Below are 23,251 nucleotides of genomic sequence, written 5' to 3' on the forward strand. Positions count from 1 at the left end.
GGTTACAATTTGTTATCTTTTATTTGTCACTTAGCATTAATTGTAATAGAATGGCACTGTTACTTGTATTCTATCATGATTGATTGAGCATTAATGAGTTGTTGTAAGTGGGTAGGTTACCATAAGCCTATGGCTTCTCACCTATCCTTTTCGGTTGTTTTTTGTTAAACACTCGAAATAAAATCATTCATTCATTCATTCATTCAAGGTGGGGAAGGCCGCTGGACCGGACGGCATTCCTCCCTGAGTTGCCAGGTCCTGCTCTGAGCAGCTTGCCCCTGTGATGACAGATATTTTTAATATGTCACTGCAGCGTCGCATTGTTCCAAAAAGTTTCAAGGAGTCCATTGTAGTCCCAGTCCCAAAGAAATCTCCTGTTACATGTCACAATGATTACAGACCCATTGCATCAACATCAGTGTTTATGAAATGTCTGGAGCGTTTAGTGCTGGACTACATTAAATGTCAGATTCCTTCTACTCTTGATCCTTGGCAGTTTGCTTATAGGAAAAACAGATCAGTTGAGGATGCAGTCTCTATAGCTTTGAACTCTGTATATGAACATCTGGATAAAAGTAAAAGGAGTTCACCCACAACAGCCAGATCCTTGTTAACTTTTATTGCTGTATTATTGAGTGCACTTTATTCCTGCACTTTAAAAGTGAGCTGGATGACTCGGGCTTTTATCCACAGATGTACCTGTCTAATTTTATTGTTTTATTCTCTTATTTTACCTTACTTACTTTTTAAACTTTTTTATTGTTTGTCTTTTTATGTGCTCTTTTATGTTGTCATGACTTGTCATATATGTGTCTATGTTTTAAGATCTTGCACCCCAATTCCAATGTAGTTTCGACTGCAAATGGTAAATAAACTGACTGACTCTGACTCTGGCGCCACTTGGGCTCCGTTCGGAGCCCAAGTGGCGCGTGGGTCGGACTCCGTTTCAGACTGAAAACATAACTTGTCTGAGATGACAGGTTGAGAGGCGGGTCATAGTAGCATGTTGATGATTTTATTTGACAATTATGGGGACTGGATTGGGCTTTGGCCAATCCTGGCGTGTTCCACCCCCAAATCGAGTGGGATTCAGGGTGTTGTGGCGCTCTCCTCGGGAAGAGCCAGGTGACGCCAGGTTTAGTGGTTGAGTGGAGCTCAGCGAGCCGCAGGCAGCCAGCTGCCGGAGCGGAGAGTGCAGACCGTCGGCCTGGAATCTCCGAGGTGCGACCCCTGACAACCAGGCTCTCAGGCACGTGCCATTAACGCTATTGTGGTAAATACAATATTCCTGGAATGCGAGTTTTAACGAGCCAGTTACATTTCTTTGCATTCTTAGGCATAACCGTTTTCTTTATTGTGTATATCAACATACAAATGGCCAAGTTAGTAGTTAGTTTATGGGATAGGAATTCTGCCAGATGACAGGCACTAGGTGCCATTTTCTCCTTCATTTAGAAGAGAAAATTATGCTGAAATTAAGATTTGATTGACAGCTGCCATGTCGTGATATGATTGGATGAAATGGGGTAGAAATTGTATAGTACTATGTGACTTCAGCAAACTTTAGTTTACGGTTATGAATGAAATCTTGAAAAATGAACTTTTGATGTGAAAGTGTGAAAAACTAAAGAAATTCGATTTTTGAGATTTTCTTTGGCATACATAGGTGCACTGCATACCCAGGTATTTGAGCTAAAATAAAATAAAAGTTATTTTTGGGTTCAGCTCGACTTTAAAGCCCCATTCAGCAACTTCTCCAAGTTTTGCTATTGGGGAAACTGCGCCCTCTGGGTGCAATAGTCTGTATCAGTATCGCCATTCAAAGTCAACAAAACACAGCGCCAGAAAGCTCTATGTACATGTGGTGACATTGAGTACTCACCACATGATGAAATAATAATCCATAGTTACGTGAAACATCATTTTCGTATCAAATCCGCACCGAGTTACTTCCTTGTTTTACTGAACACAGCGCTTCCGCTGTACAGCGCATGCGCGGTATGCCGCTCATGCTGTCTACGGGACGCAGGCACAAAATGCTTAGTGCCAGGAGAGGCCTTTGGAGGGCGCTGTGTGACCAATAGAGGCGTCATTTTCCCTCTTAGAATACACAGGACCATCTTATATTAAGGTGAAAAAGTTACTGATGGGGGTTTTAAAGCTCCCCTCCTGTCAGTTACTCCTCCCTGTTTCACCTTTTATGTTCTATGAAAACGTACACGTGCACACGCTGTAACAACACTCATCACCATTTGTGCCAAAGAGCTTACATTGATAAGAAGCAAAGACTAACAGTTTGTTCCACTGCAACATAATGACTGGAGGCGCTGTTGTAAAAGAAGCAGAACAGTCCTCGATAGGTCCTCTGACAGATCAGGTCGTTAAGTTTATTATGTCTGAGGAGTCTATTTAATGAGCAACTTTCAAGTGATATAGGACAAAAGCTGGTTATGACAACTATGATGTCACTCAGTGGTGATGGCTAAGTAGGTGGGCCTGAGTAATGTCATCAGTGATGTCACTCAGTGGTGATGGCTAAGTAGGTGGGCCTGAGTAATATCATCAGTGATGTCACTCAGTGGTGATGGCTAAGTAGGTGGGCCTGAGTAATATCATCAGTAATGTCACTCAGTGGTGATGGCTAAGTAGGTGGGCCTGAGTAATATCATCAGTGATGTCACTCAGTGGTGATGGCTAAGTAGGTGGGCCTGAGTAATATCATCAGTAATGTCACTCAGTGGTGATGGCTGAGCAGGTGGGCCTGAGTAATATCATCAGTGATGTCACTCAGTGGTGATGGCTAAGTAGGTGGGCCTGAGTAATATCATCAGTGATGTCACTCAGTGGTGATGGCTGAGTAGGTGGGCCTGAGTAATATCATCAGTGATGTCACTCAGTGGTGATGGCTAAGTAGGTGGGCCTGAGTAATGTCATCAGTGATGTCACTCAGTGGTGATGGCTAAGTAGGTGGGCCTGAGTAATATCATCAGTAATGTCACTCAGTGGTGATGGCTAAGTAGGTGGGCCTGAGTAATATCATCAGTGATGTCACTCAGTGGTGATGGCTAAGTAGGTGGGCCTGAGTAATATCATCAGTGATGTCACTCAGTGGTGATGGCTAAGTAGGTGGGCCTGAGTAATATCATCAGTGATGTCACTCGAAATGTTCACAACAGCATGGGCTTCAGGAAAGCCCTTTGAGCCTGTATGACATGACACATTTAGTTCAGCTTCTCCTTATATTTACGCATCTACTTCTTCCTTTCTTCTTTCACAAGCAAAAGACCAGGCAAGGCCCGACAACAGCAGGGCCATTTGCAACTATTTTTTATCAGATATTGGCAAACACTGCTTTGTTTCATGTATCTGGTTTATATGCACAGTCCTATGGTCAGTTAGGGAAGCTGGCTCTATTGAAATCTTCAAAACTACACTCAAAACCCATTTATTTTCCCAATCATATGGTTGTGTTTGATGGTGTCATTCTCTGGAAACATTTATTAGCGGTTGAGTATATATAATCCTGAATTGCTGAGCGGGCTGTCTCAAGCCAGCAATATCAGTATAAACTTAGACTTAGACCTAATTTAATAATATGGCATCAGTCGACCCAGTAGCTTAGATAGAAAATCTAATAGCTGGTGAATAAACTTAGTCCTGAACTGCTGAGCGGGCTATCACAAGCCAGCAGTATCAGTCTAAACTTAGACCTAGACTACCTAGACCTGAATTAGCAGTATAGTATTAGTCATCCTAGTAGTATGGACAGAATATCTAATATCCGCTGAATAAACTTAGTCCTGAACTGCTGAGCGGGCTGTCTCAAGCCAGCAGTATCAGTATAAATCTAGACTTGATTTTGTAGTATAGTATCAGTTGTCCCAGCAGTATAGGCAGAAAATTATTAGCTGCCAAACTTAGTTCCACCTCTGCGCAGATTCCTTCGTACTGGCTCTGCCCTCTTCTCTCTGTCCTCCTCAGGTGTCCTTCACTGGCCTGACTTGCACCCCCGCCCGCCCGTTGACAGCCACCGCAGCCCTCGATCCGATCGCCATCGTCCTGGCCACCTGTTGTCACTCTGGCCCATCTACCCACTACTCCTTCGCTCCCCTCCTTCCCCGGCCTCATCATCACCACCGACCCCTATCCTCCCCTCCTCTCATCTCGGTCGATGCCACCAATGCGGACTCATGGATCCCTCAGATCACCCTCGTGGAACTCCTGATCATTTTCCCCCTTTTCAGCTAGCTAATTAGCTAGTATTCCCTGAACGTACTAACACTTAAAGAGTCAATTTTCTATTTCTTTTTGGAATCTACCTTTTTACACTTTCAACTTTCTTCCCTGATCTTAGGATCATTTAAAGACTACATTTTCATATTGCTTTTGTTGGACACCTATTTACATTTTCAATTTTCTGTTCTTTTGTAAATTTTATTTCTATAATGTGAAACTCTGTAAATGGTTAGCCCGGCATCTTCTTGGCCTGTCCCGGAGGGGGGTCCCCAGAGGGGGTCCATAGTTGGGCCCTTACAGTACATCGGCCCTCACAAGGTTCCTCCTCAGCCAACAAGTCACTGAGGCAATCCATGTGGTGCGCACTAGACCTGAATTAGCAGTATAGTATTAGTCATCCTAGTAGTATGGACAGAATACTACTAGGGGGGGGGGGGGGGGCATCGGTGCTCTGCATCACTAGTAGAGGGATGCCGGTAGGTTAGAATAGCTTAGGTTAGGCGATAGATTAGCTACAGCCTAACTGTAGGCTGTAGACCTAGTGTTCAGGCTAAAATCAGACTAGAGCAGAATAGGACAGGGCAGACTAGGCTGTAGATTAGCTAGATTCCCTGAGTTCTAGTTAGTTCTGGTTAATGGCTAGAGTAGTCAGATTGTCTGATTTGCTCCCCCCTTTTCCTGCTCTCTCCTCTCTCACACTCTAAAGCATGCCACTCATTCTACTCTAAAGCATGGCATCCCCTCCTTTCCCTGTTCTCTCCTCATACTCTCTCTCATACTCCCCCTGCTCTCCCTCCCCACCTCCTCCCTTTCCTGAACTATCCTCCCCCACTATTCTAAAGCATGGCACCCATTCTATTCTATACCATGGCACCCATTATCTTTCCCCCGTCCCCTGCTCCTTCCACACCTCTCCTTCCCTGCTCTCTCCTCCCCCACATTTCCCATTCCCTCCCCACCTCCTCCCTTTCCCTGCTCTCTCCGCCCCCACATCTCCCGCTCTACCTCCCTCCTCCCCTCTTCTGCTCTCTCCTCTTTCTCCCTTCCCCACCTCCTCCCCTTCCCTGCTCTCTCCTCCCCTTCCCTGCTCTCTCCTCCCCCACATTTCCCATTCATGTGGGAAATTGACCTCATCACTTTCCTGCTCTCTCCTCTCACATTCCCCCTGCTCTCCCTCCCCTGCACACTCCCCACCTCCTCCCTCTCCTGATCTCTCCTCCCCCACTATTCTAAAGCATAGCACCCATTCTACCCTAAAGCATGGCACCCTTTCTATTCTATATTTCTATATTTCTCTATCATATGATTGTTCAATGTGTTTTCCTTACTACGGTAATTGCTACTGTTGTGTCAGCTAGAATTAGCTAGACATATTTTCTGTGAAGTCCTCTGAGACATGCTTGTGAATTAGGGCTATACAAATAAACTTGACTTGACTATGGTCTCATGCAGTTACAGTAACATATGTGCTATACTAGTTGACTGTTGTCTTTGCAATGTGTTCAAGTGCACATTTTTGGCCGCGACACAGGAGACGTGAGGTGATGCAACAGTCGGCATTCTTTGTCTTTTGAAGTTTTGGTGGTGTGTTGCAGCCTTAAGATATCCGCTGGAGAAAATAAAATCCATGCACAGATTTACCTCCTATAGGTCCACAAATTTCACATATATTATTAAGCTCCGCCAGCGCCACACAGCTTCCGGCTCGCCGGTTGCCAGCGCATCCCAGAGGGGCGGTGCTTATAGTAAAAATCTTTTCTAAAAGTATTAATATTGAACATGTCACGTGTCTAATTTGCACTATTCAACACTGCATTTTCTCAGTGTCTCAGAAACACACTCGCCAAGTTTGAAGTCGATCGGACAAATGGCTCTCGAGATGTGTGATAAACAGAGAACATACAGACAGATGGTCGTGCATTTATTAAGGAGATAAACACTTACACTTCCTCACTCCTGGTTTCAACCTCTGGACTCCACCATGGTCCACACTGTGGGGCAAACAAAGTCAGACCAGAGTATTCTATTTGAGGACAGAAACAAAACCTTCCCTATGAAGGGTTTTCCATATAATGGGAACCGTTCATTATTTATGGAAGGGGTCACTGGAGGAAATAGGGGAGGGTGATGCTTTTTAAATATATACCTGAGAGAGTCCAGTCTCCAATGTGGATCCTCCAGTCCAGCAGAGATCAGCTCCACTCCTGGGCCTCCTGGATGATTGTAGCTCAGGTCCAGCTCTCTCAGATGGGAGGGGTTGGAGCTCAGAGCTGAGGCCAGAGAAGCACAGCCTTCCTCTGTAAGCAGACAGCCTGACAAACTGCACACACACACACACACACACACACACACACACACACACACACACACACACACCCCCCCCACACACACACACACACACACACGCACACGCACACACACACACACACACACACACACACACAAATGAATCCATGTCAGATTTGATTAGTAGCCTACTGTGAAATTAGTTGTGATAATGCCGTCAAATTCTAGCAAAACGGTTACTGCCTCATACAGTTGGCTGGTCAGCTCTGTGGTTATGTGCTGCAGTTTGAGAGTTCTCTACTCACTGTCTGACAGAATATTAGAAGTCCTTTCTACTTTTTCAGGTTTCAACAACTGAGGCAGCTCAGAGAGGAAAGAATGAAATGCCCTCATGGAAAGTCATTCAGAGGGGCTATGAAGGGCTAAATGTTGGTATCACGGCCTGGTTTAAAAAATACATGGACAGAGAAAATCACCCACAGGTGTTTGTCTGCTGATAGTAATCTGTATGTAAAGCAGGATGTAAATGGCCATCTGTTGATCAGGTTAAAGAACAACAACAATGCTGGCAGTTGTTTGGGAATGTTTGATTGGTGTGCTATGGGCTAAAGCAGGGATACTCAACTGGCTTTGCCCTGGGGCCACTTTTTGAACCACCAAGCAGAATGTTAACAAGCATTATACCATGGTCTGGGTGAATACTCGATTCTGATTGGCTGCAAGGTGTCCATTAAGTAAGGGTTAATGTACGACGAGGTGTACATTATCACTTTTTAAGGGACGACGCGAGAGGCGTGAACCGTCCGAGGCGAAGCCGAGGATGGTTGCCTCCGCGAAGTCCCTTAAAAAGTGATAATGTACACCTCGAAGTGCATTAACCCGCTTATACCATGGTCACTTGCCAACAAAACAATAAGACCAGTCATTTATATTTCCATGTGTAATAAATAAAGCAATCTAAATGGCTAAATGTCTGTTATTCATACTGTAAATCAGTCTTCCACGAAATAAAATAGTCCCTCCCACTATTCCACCACCCTCCGTTTTAAAGCCGACTCAAACGTTAACTTTATCACAGGAATGCGGGTTTAACGATGTTTTGCGTTCTACATTAAATGAAGACATTACCGTTTGGCAGCTTGCTTTATTTTGTATGATAGATACGTATTGGCCAAGTATATTAACATTTAAGAGCGATCGAGTTTCAGGAAGTAACACAGAGCAGCGGGGGCTGTATGTGGTGACATGCAGAGAGAACTCTCTGCGTTAACGTCTGCGGGTCTTATAAGACGTAAATGGCGCGAGGCAGGAGTAGAGTGAAAACTATCTGCTTTCAGTATGTTGGAGTCCAGGTATGTTTTGTACAAGGACGTCTCTCAGTGTGTTGCTGTTAACTGCCCATTGCGTTGTTTTCTTTTTGTTGATCTCGTCTTTTTCCTCTTTGACTTGATTTGTGCATAGCGGGTGGACCCCTTGATTTGTATCAGTGATAAGAGGCAGCGCGCGCTCTCCCAGAGCGCCTGGCTGCTGGTTGCTGCAAGTTGTAAACAGGAGGTTTGACAGTTGACAGCTGAGAGCCCGGTTTCTGTCAGCTGACCAGAACAGAGCCGGCTTCTCTCAGGAGAGGGAATCTCCGAAACGAAAATTCTCTCTCTCTCTCTCTCTCTCTCTCTCTCTCTCTCTCTCTCTCTCTCTCTCTCTCTCTCTCTGTGTCAAAGGCCGGGCTCGTGCACGAGCGAGGGAAATCTCCTCTTTCTCGCCGAGAAGAGCCTGATGACGCGAGGTTAAAAAATCTCCGAAACGAAAATCAAAATTGTAAATAAGAGTTATTTTTGATAAACTGAGCACACAGGGGTGATTTAAATACTTACTTTGACCGACTCAATTTTTTTCTCAAGTTCCAAAATTGTCATATTAACCCTTAACGGGGGTATAGAGCTCAAACTGCTCTCCTGACACTGATGAAACTATGGCGCATTGATATGAACGGTGAACAGACCATTTAGCTAGGTGTCCATTATCACTGTACAATATCACTTTTTAATGGACACCTTGCAGCCAATCAGAATCGAGTATTCACCCAGACCATGGTATAATTTGTGATAATGTACAGTGATAATGTACACCTAGCTAAATGTTCTGTTCACCGTTCATATCAATGCGGCAGGATTACGACCACGACAGAGCCGTTTGAGCTCTATACCACCGTTAACGCTTAATATGGCACTTTTATAAGTTTAGAAAAAACATTAGTCGGTCAAAGTTAGCTTGACTCTAGAATTGTGCCAGGTGCAGGCACTAAGCGGCCATTTTATCCAATGATAGCCTAATCTTGAGCAGCCGAGGGGACTATTTTGTCTCGCCGGGTCTCAACTCATATTCAAGGTTATGAAAACTAGATTTTGATTGCAAAATGCATGGAAATATAAATGAATGGTCTTGTTTTGTTTCTTTGCCAAGTGACCATGGTATAAGCGGGTTAATGCACTTCGAGGTGTCCATTATCCGAAATTATTGGAATTCGCGGCTTCGCCTCGGACGGTTTACGCCTCCACGTCGTCCAATAACTTCTGATAATGGACACCTCATCGTGCACTAACACTTACATAATCAGAGTGAGAATGCAAACCCAATATCCAGTGTATTGGAGGTACTGTACAGCAAAAGGTAGAAATTCAGTTTCTTCAATTCCGTTCAGTTCTCAAATTTGTTCAGAGTAAACCCTCTTCCCAAACAAATCAATAAAGGATCTATCACCAAAAGAAAATTAACCTACGTATCCTGTGTGCACAAAGCCGACCTGTTTGGTTACATTTATATCATATAAATTAAGTAGGCTACATATAGTAAGTGCCTGGGTGGCAAGCAGGCTGCAATACTTGACAATTTAGCTGGAGCTCAGTCAAACTTTATTTAACAGAAGGGATGAGGAACCGCTGCGTGGGTCCTTAGTAAAATCACTGAAACAGGTGCTCTTTGGTGAGGGTGGAGAGAAGCATGAGAAAAAGTTCAAGTTGGATCCTTGTAAAAGTCAAAAAATGGAGTAGAGTACAGGAAAAACTTGAAAAATCCAAGGCCACTCTGTTTCAGGTAGAAAAGTTAAAAAGCCTTGATTGTGGCATGGCTAAATCTTACACAATTAAACAGACCAACGCGTTCAGCTACAGAGAGCCTTCATCAGGGTAGAGGCCCAACACTGAAATGCATGGCATTTCATGACAATAGAAGTCATCCCCAAATCTGCCAGAGGAGGGGATAGACTCAAACATCTCCTCCAAAGAGAAACTTTTTGGATTGTAACCCTAAAATCAACCACCTTCCCTGGTTTGAATGATGATATTGATTTCTCTCCATTTCTCTGAGTCAGACATTGTTTTTTGTTATTGAGATATTTTGCTCAGTTAAATTTATTTGGTTCCTCATCCTGTAGCTTCCTGGGAGGTCTCTATGGCCTCAAATGTGTAGGCTGCACAATTGTTGCTGGTACTGTATTTAGTTCCTCCTGTCAGGTTGGAGTGTTATTCCTCCAATTCCCTTGCCCTGAGCCTGACCCGGGGGATATGTGAAGTGTACCCTTTCAGACATGAGGCATGTTGCTTTCATACATGTGGAGCATGTAAAGTAGGGTGTAAAGTAGAGAGGGGGCGGGGGTGGGGGGAATTTGGACATGACCACACAATGGGGAGTTGTGAAAACTGACCACACAGCTGTACTTCACTGTCTGAGCATAGCCTTAAAGCAGCTACGAGCAAGGTTTTCGATTGTTATTAAACAGTCTAATTTTAATATCGGGCGAACCTGTCCCTGATACAAGGGCTCGAGGTTGTCTCACCGCCAGATAGTAGGAGGGTCACGTGAGCTCGCATAGCTCACCAAAATGTGTTCATACATACATACACCGCCATCTGGATGCCCTCTAGATACTGTAACTTCCGAATTCCAAGGCATGTCTGAAAGCGGCTTATGGTATCGCCGTTCAGTCACCCAAAATACAAATTCTAACAGCGCCAGAAACACTCACATGTACATGTTTTGACTTGTGTACTCACCACGCGATGAAATATAAACAGTGTTGGGCGTGTTACTGTAATTACTTACTTTTTCAATAACAAAGTAATATAAGGCGTTACAATTTCCAAAACAGTAATTATATTACAGTTACTAATCCAAGAAAGGCTGCATTACTGCGTTAGATCATTGCCCGCCAGAATGCAGTGTTTTCTATGTAAAAAGAGAAGAAAAGAAAAAGTAATCCTCACAATCTCAGGTAGACCTGTCACGCAAACGCACACATACGTCAGAGCGTGGTTGTGCACAACACGGGATGCCGGCTACTTCACAGGCAGGAATTATTTCCTGTGCCTCTCTGTGGTGTATCTGAGTGGGATCAGGGACCCGACCCGAGACCCGTACGGGTCCGGGTCCATATTTATTATGATCAATTAGGGTCCGGGTCGGGTCCGATTCTATCACTATCTATTCTATCATTATGTGTAATACCCGAGTAGACCTGTGAAGACCTCTATAAAGGATTGAACATGTTGAATCTGACCAAACATCTCCAAACAATTCCAAACAACGGGGCACCAAACAAACATCTGTGTTTGTGTTTGTTGGAGATGGTTTGATTGGTGTACCATGGGCTTAAAGGATACTGACCTGAGACTCTCCAGTCTACAGTGTGGACTCTTCAGTCCAGCAGAGAGCAGCTTCACACCTGGATCTTCCAAGTCGTTGTTACTCAGGTCCAGCTCTCGCAGACTAGAGGACTGGGAGCTGAGAACTGAGGCCAGAGCTTCACAGCTTCTCTTTGACAGCTTACAGCCACTCAACCTGGGGAAGAATTAGCCATGAACAAGAAATTTGAAAATAGTTTTTTCTGTATATTGCATTTCATATTGAAGACATCAAGTTATGCATGCACCTACAGAGATATATTGGAGGCTTTGACCAGCGGCAGCAGCCCCAGGAGAGCCTCCTCTGAAGCAGAGTATTTCTTCAGGTCAAACACATCGAGCTCTTTTTCTGATGACAGTAAGATGAAGACCAGAGCTGACCACTGAGCAGGGGAGAGTCTGGCTGTGGAGAGACTTCCTGAACTCAGGTGCTGTTGGATCTCCTTCACTAGAGAACGGTCATTCAGCTCATTCAGACAGTGGAACAGATTGATGCTTTTCTCTGAAGAGGGATTCACCTTGATCTTCTTCTGGATGTACTGGACCGTTTTCTGATTGGTCTTCAAACTACTTCCTATCTGTGTCAGCAGGCCTCTTAGGAGAGTCTGATTGGTCTCTAGTGAAAGACCCAGGAGGAAGCGGAGGAACAAGTCCAGGTGTCCATTTGGACTCTGTAAGGCCTTGTCCACAGCACTCTGGTAGAGGCGTGTTAGTTTAGATTTGTCTCTTGATAGTGTTGACCACCAGGATGTTGATTGACTTTCTGACAGGAGATTGACACCAGTGTTGATGAAGGACAGAAAGACATAAACTGCAGCCAGAAACTCCTGAATGCTCAGATGGACAAAGCAGAACACAGTGTCCTCGTTCAGCCCACGCTCCTCTTTAAAGATCTGTGTGAACACTCCTGAGTACACTGAGGCTGCTCTGATATCAATGTTACACTTTCTCAGGTCGGCTTCATAGAAGATTAGGTTGCCTCTCTCTAGCTCCTCAAAAGCCAGTTTTCCCAGAGAGAGAATCATCTTGCTGCTCTCTGTATTCCAGATTGGATCTGTTTCAGCACTCCCATGATACTTGACATCCGCCTGTTTGGACTGAACCAGCAGGAAGTGGATGTACATCTCAGTCAGGGTCTTGGGCATGTCTCTTCTCTTTCTGGTTTTCAACACAAGCTCCAGAACTGTAGCAGTGATCCAACAAAACACTGGTATGTGGCACATGATGTGGAGGGTTCGTGAAGTCTTGATGTGGGAGATGATTCTTCTGGCTTGCTTCTCATCTCTGAATCTCTTCCTGAAGTACTCATCCTTCTGTGAGTCAGTGAAGCCTCTCACCTCTGTTACCATGTCAATGCACTCAGGAGGGATCTGCTTGGCTGCTGCCGGTCGTGTGGTCATCCAGAGGCGAGCAGCGGGAAGCAGTTTCCCCTTGATAAGGTTTGTCAGCAGCACGTCCACCGAGGTTGACTCTGTAACATCAGTCACAATCCTGTTGTTCTGGAAGTCCAGAGGAAGTCGACACTCATCCACACCGTCAAAGATGAACACAACTTGAAACTTGTCAAATCTGAAGATTACTTTGGTCTCAGGAAAGAAGTGATGAAGAAGTTCCACCAAGCTGAACTTTTTCCCTTTCAGCAGATTCAGCTCTCGGAAAGTGAATGGAAATGTGAACTGTATATCCTGGTTGGCTTTGTCTTCAGCCCAGTCCAGAGTGAACTTCTGTGTTAAGACTGTTTTCCCAATGCCAGCCACTCCCTTTGTCATCAATGTTCTGGTTGGTTCATCTCTTCCAGGTAAGGGTTTAAAGATGTCTTCACTTTTGATTATTGTTTCCGGTCTCACTGGTTTCCTGGATGCTGCTTCAATCTGTCTCACCTCATGTTCATCATTGACATCTCCACTCCCTCCCTCTGTGAGGTAATGCTCTGTGTAGGTCTGATTCAGAAGTGTTGGGTTTCCTGCTTTAGCAATCCCCTCAAACAGACACTGGAACTTCTCCTTCAGACTGGATTTGTGATTACGTTGGCACACTCCAGCAAGAGTTTCTGAAAGGACAAATTACATCAATCAGTGGATGTTGCTGTACATATGAGAAGTGTAAATATTAATATGTGAATGCATACTTTTCCTAACCACATGGCATCTATTCTGCTCATCACTGGTGGACAAACAGGTCCTGACTGTGTGTGCTACCCATTGACAGTAAATATAGTGGACCACCTTAGCTATATGTTTTTGACACGGCAAAATGAAGCTCACTTCCCGATATTGTTTGATTTCGTTTGATTGGATGAATGGATTTTCCTGTTGCATTGTGGGAAATCTGTTCAAGCCTGGAGCCGGGAAAACAGGAAGGGGCGTGAGCGTGGACGGGACTTGGGGGAGGGTTTCCTCCTAGCCACGGCATCCATCTTGTTCAAGTTGTTTTCCCAGCTAGTCGTTAGCTTGGCTAACAAATGTTGCTAACGTTAGTTGCTATTGCTAGCCTTGCTCCATTGCTCTCACAGTGAATACAGTAGCCCGAAGAAAAACCAGAGTATTATTTCCTCCAGACATCGCGCGGCGTCACCAGCCTGCCGCTTGCATCTTCCTATCTTCCACAAAATCGAGGTAATTTTATTTTCTAACATAACACTAATTGCATAGCATGACATTAACGCTAGCTACATGTCCATTTGTCATTACAGGAGGACTAACGTTAGAGTAGCAGAAGTTAACATTATAAAACAGTAAACGTTAAACAGTATTGCATGCTGCACAGATTCGGACGTAGACGGAAAACAAACGCAGTTCTGTTTACCAATACCTACCTCTTTGAGATGAGGCAGAGCATATACTCATCTATATCTATCTAGCTAACGTTAAATCAACTGTATCAATCAAGAGGGGGAACAAGGGGGTTAAACTCCTCTGGATAGTTTATCCACCTCTGCATTTACAGTATTTACCAATCTCACGTAGTGTTGGGTAAGCAAACGTTAACGTTATACAGTGATTAACAGTGTCATTCGTTTCTTCAAGGGGTGGCCGTCCAGTACCAGTGATGGGACACAACAGAGGATCAAATGATTTGTGAAGATTAAAGCTATGATATTCTGTTCTCCTGAGATTATAACGCCAAACTACATGTTACTGCTGATCAGTTGTTTCGACATAGAAAATTGCAATAACACACAAGCCAAATGCTGACATGAGAGATTTGCTTTGAACAAGTTGTAGCTAGTAGCCTATCTCCCAGTGACCGGAGAATATTGTTATATTTGCTTGTTTTAATGCTTTTGTCAATAAACATTGTCAACAAAGATAGCCTTGTTGTATATTATCATGTATCTGAATGTCGCAAATATGATCGCGCAGAATGATCCCTTAGTTGTCTGGTCGGAGGCAGGTTGGATAAAATGATCAGATGTGATATAAAGATTGTTGATGTCGAGTGAACACGAACTACGAACCGAAGATTCGACCAGAGGACATGACGATGGAGAAACAACCGATCAGCAGTCTGCTTCAATCAACGAATGCTTTATATTTATTGAAATGAAATATGGTGATATCTGGTGGTCTGAAATTACTCTCTCTAGCTAGGCTAACTGGCTCATATTATGTCATATTATTGTAACATCTGAATCAGCGTTTCATAACTTTATAATAGCCTAACGTTACTGTATAGCCTGGACGACGTTAGCTAATGCTACCCATCCCTCCATTGGTGTATGCTGCCTTTAGCTTGTGGTATTATGGTACAGTAATATTGTCTAGCTGTCTAGCTAGACAGACAAGTTTATCTGAATTCAGGGTGACAAGATCCCTGCTGCTAGCTCATCTGCCTTTCTGTGTCACAGAGTATCGATACTCGATCTAGCATGTTTACAGTATCTTAACAGACTGCATTGCTACACCATGCAAATATATTTCGATATAATTCAAACAGTTCCTTTCCTATACCATGGTGGGCTGGACTGTATGTATTGCTGTGAAAAAGTTACATTTGATTGTTTCAAGTGTTACACGTTATATTTTTAACTGAGCTTTGCGGAATTACCTCAACACAATTGTGTATCAGCTTTAAATGTCCAATATATACAGCATTAAACAAACGACCAGCAGCATTCAAATGTGCAAAAACGTTATATTTATTGAAATGTGGTGATCATGTCACAAGTCACATTACATAACAACTGGCTCATATTATGTCATATTATTGTAACGTCTGAATCAGCGTTTCATAACAGCCTTACGTTTATAGCCTGGATGACGTTAGCTAATGCTACCCATCCTTCCATTGGTGTTACACGTTATATTTTTAACTGAGCTTTGCGGAATTACCTCAACACAATTGTGTATCAGCTTTAAATGTCCAATATATACAGCGTTAGACAAACGACCAGCAGCATTCAAATGTGCAAAAACGTTATATTTATTGAAATGTGGTGATCATGTCACAAGTCACATTACATAACGATATAGCGTTAGGTGTTCTTTTGATCAACAGACCTCGGGGGCTCTATACTGTTGCTACGTTGCTAGCTAGCTAGCCGCAGATCAGCTCTGAAGCCCCAACTTCAGAGCTGCCCGTCCACTAAAACCCGATTTTGATATAGCGTTTTAGGTGTTCTTTTGATCAACATACCTCATCACGGGGATCTATACTGTTACGTGTGTCTACTAACATCATTAAAATATCATAAGGGTAACGCTGTTTCTGTTATTTTACTTTTAATATCTGGCTACGTTGCTAGCTAGCTAGCTAGCCTGCCTTGGCAACTGGTTGGAATCATCTGGTTTCCTGTGGCTGGTGTGAATCAAAGAAAATCCCGCCCCCAAAGTTATAATTTTTATCGGCTCTTTTACTCGAAATGGGACCATAATTTAGAAAACGGAGCCCAGGAGAGCATGAAAAAGACTTGAAATTGTTTATTCAGACCATAAGCTCATTCGGAAAATGTTTATTTAAGACACAGAACGAGAGAGAAGTCGGCTCATTTTTACATTGGAGCCAATGTACGTGTCGTCACTTCCGGACCTGACGTGCGCCCCCCTGCGGACTTTTCGAATTAATGGAATTCCAGAACTGGCTTCATACATTCCCTAGTTCACTTGCCCACTGGTGCTACCCAATGTGAAATGCATCTGTGGTGGCATTTGTTCTTAAATAATACTGTGTTCAGCATTATACACCCACATGAATAAATCAATAATTTTAGCTGATGATTCATGAGGATTGTGAATATTATTTTGCAATCTGGAATTGAATCAATCTTTCTTGAGAAATGTCTATATTTAAATACCGGAATCATATATCTCCCATTTTGCCACCACTTCCTCCCTCCATCATGTTAAAGCTGTTAAAGCCTCTTACTGCTCTGCAGAGAGTCAGCCAGCTCCTCCTGCTTCATTCTCCTCAGGAAGAGCAGTGTGATGTTTAGAAAAGCCTCCTCCTCCTCCCTCGGACACTCTAAGCATTCTGGGTAATCTGGACTCAGAACCAGCTGGACTCTCTTCAGCTCCTTCTTCACAAAAGTGACAATGTTCTGCTCAAGCAGCTGCAACAGAATAACATTTGAATTAAACATTCTGAAAAATAATAATAATACTGTAATAACATCAGATACACTTGTCTAAAGAGTGCAGCTTGAAGACCTCATCAACCAACAATCTTTATTTTACCAGGCAAGAAGTTAGTTAAGAACAAATTCTTATCTACAATAATGACCAGGAAGTAGGCAAAAGACCTCCTGATGGAACAGGGTTTGGGGAGAAATAGTCTCAACGCCAGACCCATGAGAGTTGCTACGCTGATACACTACGTTACTGCATGCTGCAGATCTCTCTCTGGGTCTGGGACACTCCCCTCAGCCAGCTGGGGACGGAAGTGAACCGTTCACTTGGCCAGTGATTGGCCAGTGGTGGATTCAGTCTCCACCACTCAGTAACGACTTTGCAATCTGCCATCAGACGACACAGGAGTAGTGTCCTCTAGACTAGAGAGAGTGGCGTCAGCGGAGGACCAAAATGTGAGACTCATTAGCCAATGACCAAAATGTGAGACTCATTAGCCAATGAACAGCCAGGAATGGGTCTCGCGCTACTTTTGCATGCTAAAATAAAGCTGATAATGTACAATTTGATTCAAGGGGGGGAAAACCCTTTCAGAGTACAACACAAACTGTTTATTTTGCTGCAACTCGACAGTGCTGCTTAATCCAGGACCTTAATTCCTGGAACTCTTGAGAGTAAGAAACTGGTCCATTGGAGTGAATGGAGATGTCGGGACTCTTCTATCTAAATGGCTCTGCACGGGAGGCGCAGCCCATTTTTCAAACCGCTCTCTCATTGGTCCTATGACCTGTCACTCATTCAATTTCAACCCGCCTAGACCCGCCCTCAAACCCCAGCAGTGGCTGTGAAGTGGCACAGACTCATTTGTGTAGTATGCGAAGCGCAGCGATTCAACGTAATATTTGAGTCTTGGGAGAGACTAGAGGAGAAACAACAACAACAACAACAACAACAACAGACTGTTATAAGACCAGAGTAGTTGTTTTGTAATTCAGTAGCTGCAGTAAAATGTGTTGTACATTTACACACCATAAATATGGAGTCTAGGTCTGTTTGAAGCTCCTGGACAGACTGACCACTGGGAACCTCTGACCTCTCCTGGTGGACTCTGGAGAACACATGAAGTATTAGGTCATATAATGTCACACACGCACACACACACACACGCACACACACCCAGATGCACGCACACACACACAGATGCACGCACACGCACGCACGCGCACACACACACACACACACACACACACACACACACACACACACACACACACACAGCCGATACGATAACCGATAAATATCTGCTTCTCCTGGCCGATAACGGATACAATAACCGATAATTATTTAACATCTTTGTATTTAAAGAAATACGTTCTTAACCTGTATTTTATGCAAAACTGGGGTGACAAAAGACAGATGTGTTGAGCAAAGATGGATGATTTAAAAGACTATTCCATAGCTCTGACCTAACCAAATCTAACTGACATCACTACTGTGAACACAAAACAAAGAGCACTTCTGATATAATATATATGATTGTTTTAGTAAAGTATCACTCAATTAAACAATACAAAAAATAAAGGCTTTTATTGAACTGAACCGCTTAGTCTGCAGATAAAACACAATGACAAAAGGCATGCCTAGTAATTTAGACTTTTATTGTCATGTTACTGATCTGTTTGAATTTTGCATTGGGGCCAGTTCTATTGAAGTGAATGGGGAAGACATGGAAAGATTAAAGATGAAAGAAAAGACACTATGTGATGTTGACATATTTTTTTAATGTAATGTGTGTGTTTGTTTTCCTTATTATTGGTCTCCAAACAGATGATGGCTCTGTCCAGTTCTGCATATATAGCTACCCTACTTAACCTTGTCTTTAAGCACTTAGAAGGCAGTGGAAACCATGCCAGGCTGCTCTTTGTAGACTTTTCTTCAGCGTTCAATACGATCCAGCCTCACATTTTGGTTGAGAAACTTGTACACCTTTTTTGTTTAGACGCGGGTCTTGTTGGATGGATTCTAGACTTTCTTACAAATAGATCACAACAAGTAAGAGTAAACGGAACTCTGTCCAGCTTCTTAACATCCTCGACCGGCTCACCACAGGGTTGTGTCTTGTCTGCCTTCTTGTATATTCTGTATACAAATGACTGTTTTAGTCGTCATGCCGACAGATTCATCATCAAGTATGCTGATGATTCCATCATTGTCAGCTTGCTTGATGAGGATGAGTATTAGGCGTGTTTATGCCCAAAAGTATTGTGGAGGTGTGGTAATGCCTGTGGCATGTGGTCTCCTACCTAAAGTAATCTAATGTTACACCACAGACCTGTATGGTCGGGAATTATGTAGCCTAATAAAACCATGACAAACAAATTCTCATTTCTAAATCAAGGTGTGTTTTTTCTGGAATGCAGGCTATAGTTGAAACTCAACGTGGCATTCCGAGGAGAGAAGAGTGTGTGCAGGCGCGAGGAGAGTGACATCCAGGCCATGAGTAAATGTATCCAAGCAAGGACTTCCTGCACTGCACGGAGATGTAGAGACTGTCTGCGCTCAGGCGTACGTCTGCGTTTGCGCTAAGACCAGCTATTTCCTGGCGTTAAAATTGAGAGCACCCAAGGCGATTTCTTATTTCTTATAGGTGTTATTGTAAGTCGCTTTGGATAAAAGTGTCTGCCAAATGACGTAATGTAATGTAATGCGATTTTTTTCGAACACATTGCGCTGTAACGCCTATTTTGGAACGGACAACTCCCAAACCTCTCTTTGTGCTCGGCACATACCGACGGTATCTTCCCCACAGCGCTAAATGACACTTGCGCGAGACACATGATAGGGTAGAGGCCCACCGACATGCCCGGGCCACGCCTACACCTGTGTCATCACAGCGCAAAACTGGACGGTGGAGGCAGACAATAGCTTAAGACGCTGGGAAGATAGCAATAAGAGGCGCGCAAACGCAGCGTAAAGGCAGCGCAAACCATAGTGCCGTACAACGATAGGGCCCTAAGGGTCTGATCTATATGTATTTTTACCCTGTATATATACTTGATGGTTATGTAAACATAATTTGTCTACTGTGTGTCTGTTGTTGTGCATCTGTGGCTTTTATGTAACTTTTATGTATCTTTTCTGGAGTCATGTGACTATCACATGACGGGTGTATTTAAACATGGCGTCTTTGTAACAATTTTTATGTCTGACGGCGGGGACACACCGGTACGCGGAACTTGCGCGCATGCGCCGCGCAGCGCACCTCCGCGCAGAAGTCGCTTAAAGTGTCCACACAGAGAGCACAGCTCACTTTGCGCACTCTGCTCGTCCGTTATATATTTTGCCCCAGATCTACTGTCTTCGTTATCATGGGTAGTAAATGACGACATAAATATACAAAGTAATATGTTTGGGATAACTGTTAATGGCTACCTTCGATGTTATAAAATGCAATTGCATCATATTAAGTCTGTTCTCCTCCCGTTTTCCCAGTGCGTGCTGTTGTAGAGAGAAGGCGAGTCCTAGCTCTCTACTTGTTGCTCCACAGACAACGAGCCCCTAGAAGCCGCTCCCCCTCTCCAACTGCTCTTTCTCTCTTTGCACACTTCCAAAGGGGCAATCGTAAATAAACATTATTTCACTTTGAAATTGGTTTTATTTGACGAATGTCCGGTTTGGAAGTTCCTGTCTGCCCTGATCTGATTTGTTCTGCTTGACAGAGTCGCTCACGGGCGCAGATGGCCGCGCAGGAAAATAGAAATCCAGGCTGAGTTGCGCGGCATGAGCGTCCGCTGAGCTGAGCGTGAGCTGCGCGGTGCGCGCTGCACGCAATTCGGTGTGGACTGACAGATCTGTTAACATGGTGTCCTAATGAAAACTGGCTGTTTACAAGGTCGCGCCACTCAGCTTATGTGCAGGAGTCGCGTGCGGTGTGTTTTCACCGTGAGGAAGAGCAGTAGCTCGAAACGTCAATGTTGGATGGCTAAATAAAAAGGTAATTGGAGCTCCAGTGTTTCACTTTGTACTGTTTTTTGGTTCCTGCACCTGCTTTACGTTTTTTGGATGTGCGCGACTGCCTCCAATACTTTTTGGTTTAACGTAATGCCAGCTCAGATGTTTCCCCTCAATAGTGCAATAGTGTTGTTATTAGGGCTGTCAGCGTTGCGATTAAGGGCCGACCGTAACGCGTTATTTATTTTTAATCGTGTTAATCGCCTGACGCTATTTTGTCCCTTCATCGCACCCGTACTTGTAGTCAAGCTGGTCGCAGCCGTTTCCTGTCTCCTGCCTGTGCAGGCATGGAGGATAAAGACAGCAATATGCTTCTAAATGGCTCATTTTACTTAAAAAACTCCCAAATGGCACAGTGGACAAGTCAACAGTAGTTTGCACCTTGTGTAAAACGGAATTAAAATATCACCGAAGTACATTGAGTTTGAGCTATCACCTAAAAGCTAAGCATACCGGAGCAGCTAGCGGCCAGCTAGCAGCCAGCTAGCTAGCGCGAGACTCATCACTCATTCCTTCTTCAGAGTCTCGGATGCGCGGGTCCTCTAACCACTGGGAGGTCGGCTCCAATGGCTTCACGCGATATACACATTATCAATACACAGTTTCCAATACCGAGCCATTATTCACATGGAAGTGCCAAAGTTTTTAGCTCAGACACACCCTTCTTCGGCTGTGTCTCAGCCGTTTACATTTAATAAAGGTTTAAAGTTATGCATAATTAAGGGCGTGGCCCGGTTGAGTGACAGGCGGCCATACTGCCACTGGATAGTGCTTTATGGTTAGTTGTTGTCTGAGCTCTGGTCGTGTTTGTGGTGTTGCAGTCTTTTTGTCCATTTGATCCTGCAGCTGTAGCCTTGTCTCCTGCATACAAAACCATTGTCTGACACATTTTAATCTCATCTGTTTTGGAGTCTGGTCCATCTGGTTATGCCAGCGAGCTAATCCAGCGCAGACCGCACTGACCGGCTGCACTCCTGTGTTAGTTAGCGATAATAACAATACGACGTCCAGTCGGATATTCTCAAAATAAAACGATTCTGCACAAGTATAAAGCACACAGAAGCCATTGAAAACATTTTATTTTGCTATTTCCCTGCCTTTCTGTGTGTGCATGATGCGGGGGGAGAGATTGACAGCACGCTGTGGCACACACACTCAGTCATAGCGTGATCAGTGTGAATCTGTTTTTGACAACTCAGAAGTCAGCGCCAGACAGCGCCCGGCACATCCCCCCCCACCCCACCACCCCAATTTCAAACACTCAACAGATCTACATGAATCACACAAATGATCTATTTTGGATTAAAAACTGCGAATTTCGCCGAAAGGTGACAAGTTTGCTGCACCCCTGCTTACCTTTGCTCAGTAGGCTGCTGTCCATCTTTGAAATGCATAGGATGATGCATAGACCAGTCACTCTTCATGGACACACAGCTGGGTACAGGGGAGTCTGCTCTCTCCTGCTGGATCCTGCTAAGGATGGGGGGACAACAAAATCTAGGTTTTAAAAGGTGGGGGGACATGTCCCTCGAAACCCTAGTGAAAATTTCGCCTATGTGATGCTTTTAAATGTCTATTTTATCCTCTTCTTTTATTCTCTTATTTTCTTGTGTCGACCATCTTATGTGAAGCACTTTGAATTGCCTCTATCTGATTTGATGCAAACCCAATGCTGTGGCATGTACGGGTAACAGAAGATGCAAGGTACCAGTAGAGGGTATGCTTGGTGTCCAAACTACAGTATAAAGACAAAGCTGTTATGAAATGTCTATTTTATCCTCTTTTTTTTTTTTTATTATGTCATCCTCATCATCATTTTATGTGAAGCACTTTGAACTGCATCTGTGTATGAAATGTGCTATACAAATAAACTTGACTTGACTTGACTATGTCTGTTCAGTAGAATCAAATAATAAACTTCTGTTTATTATTCGTCTGTTTTCAGTTCTTACCTTTGCTCAGTAGGCTGCTGTCCATCTTTGAACACAGGAGGATGACCCATAGACCAGTCACTCTTCATGGACACACAGCTGGGTACAGGGGAGTCTGCTCTCTTCTGCTGGATCCTGCTAAGGAAGATAAAACAGCTTGGTGGCAGTGAACATGTTAGAGAAGCAGGGTTTTGACCAGTAGGTTGCCAGTTTGAATCCCAGTACCAACTTTCAAAGTCAGAGTGAATGATTCTTTCTCCACCCTGTGCAACTACCACCACTCGACCTTGAGCAAAGATCTCAACCCCCAGACGGATCTGGTAGCTGCTCAGTGACCACCAGGGGGCTAGCTCAGGGTTTGACCAAGGGGCAAGCCTACCACCTTTCCCCTGAAGATGCGGAAGTCTTTGTTTAAGCTGTAATTCCTCGAATGGCCACTTGAGGCAGCACTCAGAAGTCCCGTCGTTCCTGTTAAAATGCCCCAACAGTAATTAAACATCTTTACAGCCTGGACCGAAACATGGTTTTGGTCTATATAGCTAATTTC

General features: G+C 44.0%; 1 protein-coding gene across 1 annotated transcript in view; it reads right to left on the reverse strand.

The window, feature by feature from the left end:
• Positions 1-12,967, reverse strand: part of LOC310794824 (NLR family CARD domain-containing protein 3-like) — a gene marked incomplete at its 5' end in the record, with an annotated part of 18,061 nt that extends 5,094 nt beyond the window's left edge. Inside the window, 3 exons of the mRNA XM_083656878.1 lie at positions 6,181-6,227; positions 6,383-6,474; positions 11,474-12,967. Of these exons, the coding sequence (XP_083513004.1) occupies positions 6,181-6,227; positions 6,383-6,474; positions 11,474-12,967 (1,633 nt within the window). The remainder of the gene's footprint in view (positions 1-6,180; positions 6,228-6,382; positions 6,475-11,473) is intronic.
• Between the last annotated feature and the right edge of the window lie 10,284 nt (positions 12,968-23,251).

This window comes from Poromitra crassiceps, assembly GCF_964638095.1.
Source record: "Poromitra crassiceps genome assembly, chromosome: 20".
Classification (NCBI taxonomy): Eukaryota; Metazoa; Chordata; class Actinopteri; order Beryciformes; family Melamphaidae; genus Poromitra; species Poromitra crassiceps.